At 40.5% G+C, this 17,026-nt stretch overlaps 1 protein-coding gene across 1 annotated transcript in view; it reads right to left on the reverse strand.

Moving 5' to 3' along the window:
• Positions 1–15,008, reverse strand: part of PXDNL (peroxidasin like) — a 450,345-nt gene extending 435,337 nt beyond the window's left edge. Inside the window, exon 1 of the mRNA XM_040625808.1 lies at positions 14,842–15,008. Within this exon, the coding sequence (XP_040481742.1) occupies positions 14,842–15,005 (164 nt within the window). The 5' untranslated portion in view covers positions 15,006–15,008. The remainder of the gene's footprint in view (positions 1–14,841) is intronic.
• Positions 15,009–17,026: the final 2,018 nt, after the last annotated feature.

The following is a 17,026-nucleotide window of genomic DNA, read 5'->3' on the forward strand; positions in this document are numbered from 1 at the left end:
CTGCTGAACCCACACTGACACATCATTATCACTCAGAGTCCACAGTTTATGCTAGGACTCACTCAGGTGTTGAACATTCTACAGGCTGACATGTATCCACCATTGCAGTAGCATACAGAATAGTTTCACTGCCCTAAAAATATTCTGTGCTCCACCTATTCATCCCTCCTCCCTCCGATGCCTGACAACCACTCATCTTTTTATTGTCTCCATCTTCTTTTAAGAACTCTAGAGTTTCAGGCTTCCACAGCTGTGTACACACACACACACACACACACACACACACACGACCTAAGATTCTCCTTCTTCCTTACACATATTTCCCAAGGGAAAGATGAAGAGAGCATTTTCCCACAGTATAAATCTCAGAATTTTTATAAATACACACTAGAATCTGGAAAAAATGTACAATTTACAATCTATGGTTTTAAGTGTTATAAAACTTTGTTCTAACCTATGACGTTCGCTGCCAGAACTAGGAGCTGTTTCAGTGTTACAATCAGCAGGGACTTTGAAGAGTTTCCCCTTCTCCATTACACAAAGCTGCTTGCTAAAAGAGCGTGGTGGCTTTGGGATCAGAATAAGATCTGAGCAGGATGACCATAATATCAAAACAACTGTGACTCTATACTGGAAAAAAGCAAATCTACAAATCTTATCAAAATGTTACAATCTACTAAACCTACTCTCGAGGCTAATGCTTTGACTGTCATGTATTTCTCAGACTCTGTAAAAACTTGCATTTCAGAAATAACTAAAGCTTTCTGAACATTAAATAATTTCAGACACAACCATAATAAAATCATGCTTAAGAGTATTTCCAATGCTTTCTCAACAAAAGTAAGCTTTTAGTTTCAAGAGACATGAGTTGAACATTTTCATAATCTTTGTAAATAATATTTATACCCTGTCTTACTAAACAAGAGAGAGAGAAAAGAGTACCTTTTAGAGTTGATATCTGTACCTCTAGACTTCAATGGCTATAATAATATTAGTGCTAATTACAGCAAGTAACATTTATATTGTTTCCAACACATGGTAAGCACTATTTTACAGAGGAGAAGGCTGAAGCCAAAGAGCTTAAGTTACTTGTCCAAGGACACACAGCCAATACATTGTGAAGGGAGAATTAAAATGCAAGCAGTCTGCCTCCAAAATCTGTGACCCCAACTACTGAGCACACTGCCTCGCAGCTAGATCTGTTAGTTCTGAAATACATTTTAGGCAAAACAGAAACTTACTAAAATTCTTCCTCTCACACAGAAAAATACTGGGAAGTCATGCAGTCATGTCTTCAGTGGGATTTTATTCCAAGTGTGACTGGAATCATACCACAAGCACACAGTCAGTACTGTCCCCAAGGTACCATGCACACTGCATCAACATGACATGCAGTCACTCAGAATGACACCCTTTTAGAAACAACTACCCAGGACTTGAAGGTCATAAAATGAAAAGCCATTCTGAGACAGTGAGAGAGAGCTCAAGGGCTGGGGGGTAACAACTCCAGCCTGGTGACTTTCTGAGGCTCTGGCCAGGATCTCATTGTTCAAATCTGCTGGAGGAAGAAAAGTGCAGAACGGTACACAAGAAGTTTTGCTTCACATTCACCCCTGCCAGTTTGGGCAATTCTTTAAATTTAGAGTGCCAATTTAGACCCCTTAGTAAAGTTAGTTAGCTTCCTGCTGCCTCTAGACAGTCCAGGTTAGTACTAAAGTTGACCTATCGCACTGGATAAAGGCAAATGGAAATTCAGTCATGGATGTAAAATCCTTCATATGCTTATTCTTAGATATCAGATACTTTGTGTGGGTTCTACCCTCAATATAATAATCTGAAAGTCTGACTAGATTACAACTCTGCTGATGCCGCACTTAGAAAAAATGGTATTCTGTGCTGACAGAATTCCACTTCTTTTGCATTCAATAAGTTCAGAGAGATTAATATTAAAAGAAAAACATGATCAGAAATAAGACAAGAGCAGAAAGGGAAAACATAAGATCTAGAAAAAGTAGATGGGAAACATTGAAATGTATCTTCTCCCATTACTAAAAATAGCTATTAGCCACTTGAAATACTTTCTGGACAAATGTGAGGTATAAGTAAATACAATAATACTATTATAACTAATTTGGGGAAGTTTTAACGGTATAATAAGTGATGGCCCTGTTTTCTTGGTAAGCTCCTTGTGAGCACTGTTGAGGATTCCTGTGGGCCCTGAGTTATAATCCCTAGTTGGTGGTCATTTTTAGCTGATTTGGAACATTTTAAAAATAAATTCTCAGTATTGCACCAGCTTTTCATCTATGCTTGTCTTTAGAGGTGGCCAAATATAGATGACAGCCAAGTCACCCTCTCTCCAACAGGGAGGATGGTGGCTGAAACAAGAAGGAAGTAGCTCCAGGTGGGAAGGCACTCTGGTGCATGTATGTGAAGAAGAAAACAAACCATCTTTTTGTGCACCAACACCTTGTTTCAAACCAAGGGGACCAACTCGAGAAGCAAGGATCTTTATAAGTACCTCTTCCCTGTCCCCTCACCACAGTATCAGTCAGCGCTCAGATACCCATTTCTACTTGCTGGAATTTTGGCCTCCAGTTCTCTTTTCTTCTTTATCTCATTTCCTCTAAGGTTTTTTGTGTCTAGGCATCAATTTTCTTCTCTCAGCCTGCAGTTCAAGAGCATATTACATAGCGCTCTTACAAGAGTAGTGATCAACACAGGAGAAGCAGTAGGTAAGGGTCACAACAAACAGAAATCATTTTAACCCAGGCCAAACAGAGCAGTCTGCAGCTTTCTTAGAAGGTAGGACATATTTTCACCACCTCTCAAGTTTCATTTTGCCATTTGGCTCATTCATGCATTCAACATATATTTTATGTTGGCAAGCCCTAAGAGTTTGAAAAGAAAAGATGTAATCTCTCTTCTCTGCCCTGGCGGCACTTGGTCTGTCAGGGAGACAAGTTAATAATCCTAATCCCATGTGACATGTTCTCTGGTCAAGACAGGAAAGGAATCTCCCAAAAACTGGCGAGAAGGGAAAGATGAAGAAGAATTCCCAGAGGTGAGCTCTGAGCTGACCTCTGAAGACTAAGCCAAAATAGGCCAAGTGAGGACAACGGGGGTTCATGCATTCCAGGCCAAAAGAGCAGTGTGTACAAAGCCCATTGGCTTCCTGCATCTGTGGACTTCCTGCTGCATCTTCCTAGAAACACAATTCACGTTAAGTTTTAATTGTACCAGGGGCTCGACTAGTAGTGATTTAAAGAACTGATTTGGTGGTCCTATTTCATCTACAAGGTCACAACATTCCTGTAAGATAAAATGGATGATTTTCATTGGAGTCTTAGGTGATCTAATACAAGGGCAGATCATGGACAATGCCAGGATCTGGTAAGCTACTGGGGAATCTATCTTTGGGAGACCTCTAAGTTTTTTCCAAACCATGTGTGTAGGCAGTTGCCTCTTCTAATTACTCATGGGGCTCACAAGCCAGGTGAAATTGATAAATGAATCCTAAAATCTGTGTCTTGCATTTTCAAAATGGCTGCAGAGTAGGAGGACCCTAGGTTCATCTGGTACCACAAACACAGCTGGATGACTATCAAATCATCCTAAATACCCCAGAAATCAACCTGAAGACTGACAGAACAAACCCCACAACTAAAGGGAGAGAAGAGGCCACATCGAAGAAGGTAGGAAGTGTGGAGACTGTGGTTTAGGGGAGAAACAGATTCTGGTTGCTGCAGAGGGAAGGGACTGTGGTGGAGGTGAAGGACAAGAGAGAGAGGAGCATATAGGGGAATACACAAGGAGAACATTTCCCCAAAGCCATTGGCCTGGAAAATGAGAGAGGCTGGATTTTGTGAGTGCTTACAACCAGCAGGACTTGAAGTCTGGAGTTTTAAAGGTCAGCAGGTTTGGCTGGGATAGAGCCCAGATGGCAATGCCCTGCTCCTGGAGAGAAGGCAGGCAAACAACCCAGGAGGCAGTGGGGGGGGGGGGAGAGAACATGGCATGGAAACAGCAATCTGAGGAAAACCTGAGGCACACAGTGGGGAGATTATTCACTCTTCTCAGAGGGCATCCCTGAGAGGCAGCATGCATGGAGACGCCTCTCTGGGAACAAAGGAGCTGACTGGCACCATTTCTCTTCCCTGCCCCTCAGCATAAACATAGACCCACTGCAGAAAGCAGTGCAATGCCAACATTGGCTTCCTAACTTGCTTACACCAAGCCCCATCCACCTTGTGCTCTGGCAGGACTGCTTTCTCAGGCAAGCTTGCCTCAATCCCAGCATGGCAGGCCCCTCCCCAGAAGACCAGCACAAACCCCTGCACACACCACACAAATTATAAGATAATATTATGAAATATTTTATGTCAACAAATTCGACAACTTGGAAGGAATGGATAAATTCCTAGAAACATGTGAATTACCAAAACCAAAACAGTAAGAAATAGAAAACTTGAACAGACCCATAGCCAGCAAAGAAAATGAATAAGTAATCAAAAACTTCCAACAAACAAAAGTCCAGGGCCAGATGGCTTCCCAGGGGAATTCTACCAAACATTTAAAGAAGAGTTAATATCTATTCTTCTCAAACTATTCCAAAAAACAGAAGAGATAAGAAAACTCCCAAACTCATTCTATGAGAGTAGCGTTACCTTGATATCAAAACCAGATAAAGACTCTACTAAAAAAGAGAACCACAGGCTGATATCCCTGATGAACATGGATGCAAAAATTCACAATACATTTAAAAAATCATTCACCACGATCAAGTGGGATTTATTCCTGAGTTGCAAGTGTGGTTCAATATTGCAAACTGATCAATGTGATACACCACATTAATAAAAGGAAGGATAAGAACCATATGATCATTTCAACAGATGCAGAAAAAGCATTTGATGAAGTACAACATCCATTCATGAAAAAAACCTCAACAAAGTAGGTTTAGAGGGAACATACCTCAACATAATAAAGGCTATCTATGAAAAACCCACAGCTAAGATCATCCTTAATGGGAAGGAACTGAGAGCTTTTCCTCTATGGCCAGGAACAAGACAGGGATGTCCACTCTCACCACTATTATTTAACATGGCACTGGAAGTCCTAGCCACAGCAATGAGACAACAAAAATAAATAAAAGGTATCCAAATCAGCAAGGAAGAAGTCAAGCTTTCACTATTTGCAGGTATTGTCATACTCTATACAGAAAACCTGAAAGACTCCACCAAAAAACTGCTAGAACTGAATCATGAAGGAGTAAAGTCACAGGACACAAAATCAACATACAGAAATCTGTTGAATTTCTATATACCGATAATGAAACAGCAGAAAGAGAAATTAAGGAATCAATCCCATTTACAATTGCTCCAAAAACAATGGTATGTAGGAACAAATCTAACCAAAGAGGTGACAGAACTGTACTCTGTAAAACACTGATGAAAGAAATTGAAGATGACCCAAAGAAATGGGAAAACATTGCATGCTTATGGATTAGAAGAACAAATATTGGTAAAACATCAATACTATCCAAAGCCATCTACACATTTAATGCAATCCCTATCAAAATACCAACAGCATTTTTCACAGAGCTAGAACAAACAATCCTAAAGTTTGTATGGAGCCAAAAAAGACCCCAAATAGCCAAAGCAACCTTGAAAATGAAAAGCAAAGCTAGAGACATCAAAATTCTGGACTTCAGAGTCTAGAGTGCTGACCATTACACCACGGGGCCACAATTCTGGACTTCAAGTTACATGACAAAGCTGTAGTGAACAAAACAGTATGGTACTGGAACAAAAAGAGACACATAGATCATCAATAGAATAGAATACAAAACCCAGAAATGAACTGACAAGTATATGCTCAAATAATCATCACCAAAGAAGGAAAGAACATGCAATGGGAAAAAGTCTCTTCAACAAATGGTGTTCGGCAAACTGGACATCAACATGCAGAAGAATGAACCTGGACCACTTTCTGGGGCACCTGGGTGGCTCAGTCGTTAAGCATCTGCCTTTGGCTCAGGGCATGATCCCAGCGTCTCGTATCGAGCCCTGCATCAGGCTCCTCTGCTAGGAGCCTGCTTCTTCCTCTCCCATTTCCCCTGCTTGTGTTCCCTCTGTCGCTGGCTGTCTCTCTCTGTCAAATAAATAAATAAAATCTGGAAAGAAAGAAAAGAAAGAAAAAGAAAAAGAAAAAGAAAAAGAAAAAGAAAAGAAAAGAAAAGAAAAGAAAAGAAAAGAAAAGAAAAGAAAAATAAAAACTGGACGATTTTCTTACACCAAACACAAAAATAAATTCAAAATGGATTAAAGGCCTAAATGTGAAACTTGAAACCATCAAAATCCTAGAGGGGAACACAGGCAGTACCCTCTTTGACATTGATTGTATCAACTTCCTTCTAGATATGTCCCTTAAGGCAAGGGAAACAAAAATAAAAATAAACTATTAGGACTATACCAAAATAAAAAGCTTCTGCACAGTGAAGGAAACAATCAACAAAACTGAAAGGTAACCTATGGAATGGGAGAAGATATTTGCAAATGACATCTGATAAAGGGTTAGTAGCTGAAATATATAAAGAACTTATAAAACTGAACACCCAAAAAAGGAATAATCTAATTAAAAAAGGAGCGGAAGACATGAACAGACATTTTTCCAAAGAAGACATCCAGATGGCCAACAGACACATGAAAAGATGCTCAACATCTCTGATCCTCAGGGTAATGTAAATCAAAACTACAATGAGATATCCCTTCACATCTGTCAGAGTGTCTAGAATCAATAACTCAAGAAACAACACATGTTGGTGAGGATGTAGAGAAAGGGGAACCTCTTCTATTACACTGTTGGTGGGAGTGCAAACTGGTGCAGCCACTCTGGAAAACAGTACAGAGGTTCCTCAAAAAGTTAAAAATACAACTACCCTAAATCCAGCAATTACACTACCAGGTATTTACCTGAGGAACACAAAAATACTAATTCAAAGAGATACATATGCCCTAATGTTTACAGCAGCACTATCTACAACAGCCAAATTATGGAAACAGCCCAAGTGTCCATTGACTGATGAATGGATAAAGATGTGGTATATAGAGAGAATGGAATATTACTCAGCCATAAAAAAGAATGAAATCCTGCCATTTGCAACAAAATGGATGGATTTAGAGAGTATTGTACTAAGTGAAATAAGTCAGTCAGAGAAAGACAAACACCATATGATTTCATCCATATGTGGAATTTAAGAAATGCAACAAAGCAAAGAGAAAAAGAGACAGAGAGAAAGAGAGAGAGAGACGCAAACCAAGAAACAGACTCTTAAATATAAAGAAATAAACTGATGGTTACCAGAGGGGAGGTGGGTAGGAGGATGGATGAAATAAGGGATGGGCATTAAGGACTGCACTTGTTGTGATGAGCACCTGGTATTTTATGGAAATGTTGAATCACAATACTGTACACCTGAATCTAATATTACACTCTATGTTAACTATGCTGGAATTTAAATAAAAACTTTAAAAAAAAACTTAAAAAAGATCTGTGTCCTTACTCTTGGAAACCATTTACACAAAGTATTATGGATATCTATCATATTATATACATATTATACAGATATAGCACTCTGCAGCAACTGAGGTTAAATGAGGGTCTTTTGGTTCTGCCCACTAAAATAAATGAAGTTAGTAGACTTAGGAATTTTTTATAGTATCTTTAGCTGAAATGATGTTCATGCTTTTCTTTTTTCCATTTTAAAATCCAAACATGAAACTTTCTTTTTTCCTACTCTGATGAAGAATCACTGGGAGAGGACTGATACAGTGATCCAAACTGATCAGACCGAACAATAAAACAAGATGATTTTTAACCATAACTCAGTTTTTCACCGCATAGTCTGGAGTTAGACAATAAAACTGTTTCTGTCATTTGTTGTGGCTACTCTGTTGCCTGAAAGAAAGGCAGAATATTTAAAATGTTTAAATGTTTTCATATTGCATTTGGAAAAGGTCTCATGATTTGAATTTTGGTCAGATATGCTCAATTTCATGTAATAGCAAGGAAAATATGCCTTCCATGTATCTCAAGAAACAGTTTATTGTGTCTCAGAGTGGAAAGGAACATACATATTAAATAAAGAATATACCAGAATGTTTAAATTATATCAGTAACCTATTTGTTTTGGATAAACATTTTGATGACTTAAACCTGAGTCACTGCTATGGACTGAACTCTTGATTCCCCTCCAAAGTCATATGTTGAACCCTTAATCCCCATGTGGTGGTATTAGGACGTGGGGCCTTTGGGAAATAATTAGGTCTGGAGGGTGGAGACCTCGTGATGTAATTAATACCTTTAGACAGATGGTCTCTCTCTGGCTACCTGTGAGACAATGAGAAGGCAGCCATCTCACTGGACCAGGAAGACAGCTTTCACCAGACACTTGATCTAGGACCTTCCTCTGAGAAATAAATGTCATTTAAATCACCCAGTCTATGGTATTTTGTTATAACAGCCTGAGCTAACTAACACAATCGCCCAAAGTAAATTTACCACTCCACTGAATAAAAGAACACTTTATAAAAATTATTTGTTGAAGATGCCATTGAAGCAATGGAATAAATTAACAAAGATAAAGTTGCTCAACATCCACAGTCTCCTTAACTTACTTTCTGTAATTCTCACCATTACTATAATGTTTCTCTCTCCCTTTGGAACCAGAAACATCAGACACATTTGGAGCCTGGGCTGGGACATCTGCTGCAGCAGTGATGGTCTCCAGATGCCTTGGCTCTGAGGTTTGTAGCCTCCGTCCTGCTGGGTTTTCTCCCTTTCAGATAAGGTCTGCATCTTGCCTCATCTATCTAGACATCAAGCTCTCAATTACTTGCTTACACTAATCTGTTATCGAACACCTCTCCTTGGAATTGCAAGCTCCAACGAAAACATACCCACTCTCTTCTCTCATATCTTTACTCCTCTTACGCGACTTCCATTCCCTTTGCCTACCACTCACACAAAACATTCCCTATCCTTTAAAAAACAAACAAAAACGACAAAATTCCTTCAACCTTCTTCTCCTCCAGCAGCTTGAAGGCAAAATTTGCATTCCGTTACATCAAACTCTTCTTGCCAGATTTGACCACCCTCCTCCCTCTTGAGAGCCCTTGTTTCTGGTACTCCTACTTCTTTGGTTGCCGTGTTCTCCTCTGACTCCTCTTTCTTTTGCCCCCAGGGTCAGCACACCACACAACTGCAGGGGGCACCATTTCCAGCACAGTGTGGAGCTGAGCAGTGTACAGACTTCACAACCACAGCTGATAGTCCTGGCTCTTGCTTACATATGTGTTCCCTTGACTGTGGGGTTTTCCAGAGTTCTAGCCTATGCAGACTTTTCTCATTCTACAAGCATGTCCTGGAAAACCACATTTCCTCCCTCCGGCTGAATTAATGCACACTCTTATCTCAATGACTCCCAAAACCACATCCCTTACCTCCCGAGCTTACCATATTCCTGAGCCCTTACCCTATCCACCAGGATGCCCAAGTAAAACTCAAATTTTCTCTATTCTTCAGATTTTTCCCCTCTTTGTCATTTATTTTCACTATCTACATTACCCTATCAAGCTGACAAACCAGGACATTCACCATCCTTTCTTACTCCATAAATGCAAAACAGATTGGTCTTTCTTGCATCAGACCTGTACTATTATTCAACTTTTTATATATGCACTAGCTCTCTAACTAGAACAGGGACCTCACTTTTGCGGCTTCATATTGTAACTACTCCCCCAAAAGCTGTTATTGCGCAATGCTTCCCTTCATCTCACTTATAGAATCTATAGTAGGGATTGAAATGTCGAGTTCAGTATAGAAAACACTATTCTCTTCCACTAACTTAATCAGCATATATCATCTAAGTACAGGCCATTGTAGGAAATCCTGAGATGAGACCACTTGGATCCTGGCATCACTAGGCAATTATTCATCCCTGTTTTGCCGATGAGGATACTGAGACTCAGAGATGGGGATGCTAACATTTCCTTGGTGGAGGCCAAGTTCTGAAATCTGGAAAAGCAAGCCTATTACTCCTTAATCCTTGCAATCTGGCTTCTATTCCTATCTGTCAAAGCTGCTTTTGCTGTCATCTGCACCACCCAATTGTCAGGCTGCCTTTCAGTGTCCAAGCTCGACTCTGCCATACCTCAGTCACACCCCTCTGGGAAACATCTTGCTTCCTTCCCTGTGTTAGCCAGCTCACTTTCTACCCTTCCGTGGTGTGTTCCTGTCCCACGCCTCCGCCCTGCACTCTCCCTGGTGCTCTAGGGGAGTGCTCCACATCACAGATCTACATCTCCCATAACTACTTGCTAGACTTCTTCAACAATTTGTCCCCCGAGAACCCCCAAATTAATATGTCCAGATAGGACTTGTTTATCCCCTAAACTAATTCTCCTGTAGGTCGGTGTGGCTGAAGGATGACTCCCAGATATCAGGGGTGGGTCACACCCCAGACAGTGATGCCAACAGCTGGCAGCTTTTATCCCTCCACACCCCGACCCTGCCCTCTCCTCACTGTTCCTCCACCCAAGATCCTCACGTGGGCTCCATGAACACTCATCCCATCTTCTAGAACAGCCTCTTCTAGCTCTTCTCTGAGGACCGAGCTGCGCTGAGTCATTAGGGTGGTGAGGCTGCACCATGTTAGGCCCCCAAGACTGGAGGCATTTGCTGAAACAGTGTACCCTGACTTACTAACTAGGCAATGAAACAGGAAATGCATTTCAACTTTTAGTTCCATTTCTCTCCCCAACCGGTCAACAACTGGGGTAGGTTTGAATTTAGATATAGTTCAGCCGGGTCCCTCATACTTCCCTTCAACCATGCCAAATGGGAAAGCGTCTAGGGAATCCAGGCCTGCTCACTACTAAGTGATAACTCAAAGCCAACAAGTTATGTCAGTTGCAAAAAAGTTATGAAAAATTCTGTTTCAAAGGTCAAAGTAACCCCTGAGGTTAAATTTAAGAAAAAAAAAAAATCTGGGGCGCCTGGGTGGCTCAGTCGTTAAGCGTCTGCCTTCAGCTCAGGGCGTGATCCCAGGGTCCTGGGATCGAGCCCCGCATCGGGCTCCTCTGGGGGGAGCCTGCTTCTTCCTCTCCCACTCCCCCTGCTTGTGCTCCCTCTCTCACTGGCTGTCTCTCTCCATCAAATAAATAAATAAAATCTTTTAAAAAAAATCTGATAACCTGATTGGATTGGAAACTGGAAAGAGCTGAAGGAATTCTATTTTCTTCTTGAACAAGATGACATTTTTATCAACTGGATAAACATTTTCATGACTGAACTTGTCATTTTCCCATTTGCCACTGCCAGTCTTCCTCCCAAGGTTGGTATATTTGGAGGGCAAAGCAAGATTTGTACATAAAGGAAATGCCTTAATTAAATAGTTAAACGTTCACACTGTACATATTTGTATATTTAAAACTTATGGGGACATTCTCATTTTTTACATTTTTCTAGTGGAATTAAGATGGTTTTTAGAGTCTGTTTAATCACAGTCCCTGAGTTCAACCAAGGCTCAATCTTTCACTCCTTGGAATTCTAAGGACATCACATTTCTTAATCAGCACCTGAGATTCTGGAGGTAAAACCTAACGACCTGGGTCTAAAGTAAAATCAACTAAAACTACGCAGAGCCTCTGATTACTGAACAGGCTCCCTAAAGTTCACTATTAGAAATTTTTGGTTTGCAAATTCCAATTCTGAAAGATTTGCTTTACTAAAATACACAGCATGAGGAGTGAAAGTTTCTAAATGGTTTCTAATAGCAGCCTATTTGGTAAATGATATTTGCTTTGAATACCCAATGATATCTTTATACATGGAATTAAATTAAAATTGGGGGGAGTAGTTCTTGCATTTTTCTAAACTTCAAACGCCAACCATAATCAATCATTAAGTATAGTGAAGTTTCCTTATCTGTGGTTGAGAAAAATATTTTCTGTATTAAGGTTAAAATTTTAAAAACATGTAAAGACAAACTCAATAAAGTTATAATACTACTAATTAACATTTACTAAGCACTTTGGCTATGTTTATTTACATTATTTCCACTGCTATGATGACCACACATATATATAAGTGTGGTTTAACAAAAACTCTTGATGCTGCTATTAGGGAGAAATTGGTCCAGGCCCCATTTGCCTTAGCTTCCAAAGTCTGATTGGCTTTTTCTTTTCCAGAATTCTTATCTTTTTTTTTAATAAGATTTTATTTATTTATTTGGGGGGGGGATTGAGCACAATTCTTACCTTAATGCAGTTAGTAGTGTACCTTCATGATATTGCTTACTTGAAAACGTAATCCTATGTCAAGTATTTGGAGCCCAAAAGAAGCAGAGTGCACCAACTTTTATAAACTTTACATATATTTCTTATCCTTTATGCTATTTCTCTAATAGAGGTCACAAATGGAAGGTCCTGGGATAAGAGTAACCTACAAATATGTGTGGTTGGGCTTGGGTGCTGTTGCCTTTCACTTAAAAACATTTTCATTATCCTCCAAGATTTAAAAGTTAGGGAATTACATTTTTGACTTCTCTATCTTCTTGAAAAATATGGCAAGCTCATTAACAATAGGCCCAAATTCCCACAGGGCAGCAATGAGCTCTATGGCTGGCCGGCCCTTGCCACTGGCTCGCCTCTCCCACCTCTTGGCCCCCATAGACCCAATCGAGGTTGGTTGCCGTCCATCACACCACTTGTGCAATTGTTCGTCCTCATCCAGCCACTTCCCTCACATTACTGTACCAGCCAGCTTCCTGGAGGTATTTGAGTTTGCAGCTCAAATTGTATCCTTAACTGTAAACGTAATAATAGTGAGCTCATCTACTGCTAAGTAGGGCCAGGCACTGTTTTAAGTTTTTAACGTGCATTAACTCATTTAATCTTCAGAATAACCCTAGACGGTGAACACTATTAGCATCCCCATTTTATGGAAAGGAAACCGAGACATCAAGAAGCCAAGAACTCACCCATGGCAACATACATTTTGTCTATAGGGTACCTGGCTCAGCAGCAGGCCCAATCTGGAACCTGAGAACCCAACCATTAGGACTTATTTCCACATGTAGTGGAAGGCTCTTCACAAGTACATCGACAGCGTCCTTTCAGTTCCGTCCAATACGTCTAGAAGACAGTGTCTAATGAGCGCTAATTTCTTCTTTGAAACACCTAAGAATCAAAATTTAAGGCCCAGATTGGAACTTAAGTAGCCTTTTATTTAAGTCGGTGGCACTTGATTAGACAAGCTGCCCCTTCTGTGAGGCTCTGTTACTCTCCGTCAGAAACTGCTATTAGGGGCGCCTGGGTGGCTCAGTCGTTAAGCGTCTGCCTTTGGCTCAGGTCATGATCCCAGGGTCCTGGGATCGAGCCCCACATCAGGCTCCACCGCTGGGAGTCTGCTTCTCTCTCTCCCACTCCCCCTGCTTGTGTTCCCTCTCTTGCTGTCTCTCTCTGTCAAATAAACAAATAAAAATCTTAAAAGAAAAAAGAAACCACAATTATAAAATGACACAAGGATGGTTACAAGTCCAAAGTCTCTCTGGCTCTGTGCCGACTGCCTGTGCTGATGCAGCAGTCCCAGGTTCAAGGACCTGTCTTAATACTTTTCAGAGTAAGACTTATTTTGGTATTTGCAAGCATATGAAATAAACAAAACACTTAATGAAAATTACCATAAATATGTATGGCAAATACACATCTCTTATTCTACACAACTACCAACCACTAATTTCAACTTTTCATTACCAAGCTAAATTCCTCATTTCATGATTATGACCAAAAAAAAAAAAAAAAAAAAAACCCCAACCATACAGTGCTGATCTTCTTATCTCATATCTCAAAATCCCAGGAATGTTAAGCTATTTCACTCTGCTCAAGAATGGATTTGGAACAGTGAAAGGAGTTCTCTTCCATGGACATGACATAATCTGCAAAAACTTTACCATGGAGAGGTGAACCCTTCAAATTCGCAAGTCCTTTTGGCATTTTTCCTTCTCTTGTGATGTAAGACTTGAAAATTATGATAATAAAAGATTTGCACTTCGTACATATTATTTAATCCAAATGTCAATTCAATGATAAAGGTTTATTATCACCACATTAAGACAAGGGAGTGGTATTTGAACCCAGGCCCATCTGATACCTGTATTATGGTTTACTCTACCATTCCACTACCATCCCATAATGCCCCCTAGGTGCTGATTAAGTCAGAAGGCTTCTCCAGAAGGCTTCTAAGTACCCAGTACCTACTGGACAGTGTCTGCTCTGGAAAATGGATAGTCCTTCAAGGGCCTGAGGTTGACAGCATCACCCACCTGAGAGGCACACCCAATACAAAGCCCAACAATGAACAAAAGAAATGCAAATTGCCAGCACATATTAAGTTGGAAGCACATTCCAAAGCTAAATTAGTTCTTCTCAAATGGGACAGACACATGCTGACTCAATTAGGAGTCCAAAGGATTTTGAAGACGATGAAAGGGATAATATGAGAACTTATACAGGAAAATTCTTAAGATAGAGATGAAAATTCTCAACAGTAAGTTCTGGAAGATGTTAGAAAAGATAACTGCACCTAGTGCAAATATATTTCAATTCATCATTGCTCACATTTTCTAGTCTAACAAAGCAGAACCATTTAGTTGTTTGAAAGGTGAAAACCCTCTTCCAATTATACAGCAGGGATCACATCAGGAATCTAGGTTAAAAGCAGAGTGCTTGGTCTCAGTAGAGGGCAATGAAAAGTGCTGAACGGGAATCTGTGTGAACTTACAGGACTGTGGTCTGCTGCGGCACCTGAGGAATGTGATCCAGCATCAAGTGCATGCAGCGGACGGTGCTCTTCAAGCAAAGGCACCGGCTAGGGCAGGGTAGCACCGGCAGGCACCACACGACCAGGAGAAAGCAAGTGGTCCAGCAGAAGAGTCTGGACTCCATCGCTCCACCCGCTGCTGGAAGCGAAGCAGCAGGAGCAGCAGCAGCGGTGGTGGCGACAGAGGTGGCGGCGGCGGTGGCTGCAGTGCGGAACCTGCCGTACGGAGCCTGAGCCGGTCTTGGGAGCCCCAGCTAAGCGCCGCTCCCAGGGAACTCAGCCTCTGACCAATCCAGAGCAGGGAGATCACATTACAGGGCGGAGGGCGCCCGCCGCCTCTAGGGGGAGCGGGACTCTCAGGGACGCGGAGAAGCTTGTCCATGCAAAAGCCGCTTTCAGAAACGTACTCCATTTGGGCAGCGCAATGCAAATAAAAACTTTTCCAAAGTTGCTTCCACTGCACGTTATGTTAAGCGCTAGCCACTTACACCCTAGCTGTCCTTTTTTTCTCCCCCTAGCTGTCCTTTTGAAGCGCAAGTTGATTATTTATTGAATCAATGCAGAACAGCTTTTCTTTTTATCTGGTAGTATTACTAAATCCTAAAGGGCAGACAGAGTTCTAATAAATGATCTAGGCTCACATTTTCCTTCCCTGCTCCAAAGTACGCTTTCAAAAAATGGTTTCATTTCTTCCTATTCTACACCTGAAGACCAAAGCATTTCGCTCAAGATTCAAACTAACTACTTCCTATTTCTTCCTTTAATATTTAAAGCTGTTATATCTACACCATGAAGCTCTACACCATCATGCAGAGGAGACAAACTGATCGACAAACCTAAGTTTAAAGTAGAACAAGGCTGAGCCACCGCTGGGCTCAGTGGCAGCACCGTTGGAGGGACACTCATTTTTCACCAGGTTTAACTGGCCACAGGTCACTGAGGTGAGCAGCCTTGAGGACACTGGCAAATACAGACCTCAATAAATGTGCCTTAAACATGAGTTTTTGGTGACTCTAGGCAGGTATTTAGAAAAGGTTTTTGGTTTTATCCCTAAAGACTAACTTTTAACCCTAAACTAGCACTTTAAAAAATGTAAAAGTAATATAAAAATAAATTAAAACTTGAGATGGCCCAATCTAGGCAACAATCCCAGATGACCAGACTGGGTGACAAATCCAACGATTGCTGATCTAGTTTTGTCAAACTTTACGAATCTTATGAAGAAAAATAACTTCATTTGCCTTCTTTCCAATAATTTCTCAGTCCCTTTGCATTCTACAGTGGGTGAATACTGCCCTCTTTTGGCAAAATGTTCAAACTTAAATATGTGGGGTTTTGTTATTTTATTAAAATACAGAGATCACAAGAAAAAAATAATCTCTATGAACAAGAATGATTTTAAAGTAAATCAAGTATCCCTGACAACTGTTCATGTTTATTTTATTGTCTAAGTATCGAAATAAACTGAAAAAGCTAATTTCTTCCTTTCATTCCCATGCCTTACAATTACCATGCTTTTGCCAGTATTTGTGACTTGGAGGACTTAGATGGACAAGGCATACAAGTTTGTGCATTGTTTTCAGTTCAAAACATAATATTAGCTTGTATTCATAGAGTATTTTTCCAGGATAGACTATATGCTCTCTATTTTAGAAACCTAAATGAGAAGTTTAAATGAGAAGTTCTGTTGATTACCTCCTGTGAAAACAGGGCTAAGAACTACAAGCAAGGCAGAGAACCACATGCATGACACAGCCACTACAGACCACAGATTCTTTCCTAGAATGCCTCAGGACAACTTTCCTGCAGAAAACTATTATTATATAGGTTAAGTATTATAAACATTTTTAAAAATGCCTTGAAGTGTTAAGTTAAACACATATACAAGAGTCCAAAAATGAAGAGAAAATGAGAAGGTGGCAAGGTAAGTAAACACTGAAGGCTGGTTCAGTCTGAGAGTATTTGCTTAACCAAGTAAAATAAAAAGATTTGGGGGTACCACGGTTACAGGAAGGAGAAGAAAAAAACCTTTCCTAAGTGGAGGGTCTTAACTGGGAAACCTGTATTTTCCTCAAGTTCATTAAGGACGAACTAGAAAAAATCCACTTTATCCCCTGTCCCCATCCGCCCAGAGAACACAAGGAAA

Source organism: Ursus maritimus, unplaced genomic scaffold (assembly GCF_017311325.1).
Source record: "Ursus maritimus isolate PB19 unplaced genomic scaffold, ASM1731132v1 scaffold_9, whole genome shotgun sequence".
NCBI lineage: Eukaryota > Metazoa > Chordata > Mammalia > Carnivora > Ursidae > Ursus > Ursus maritimus.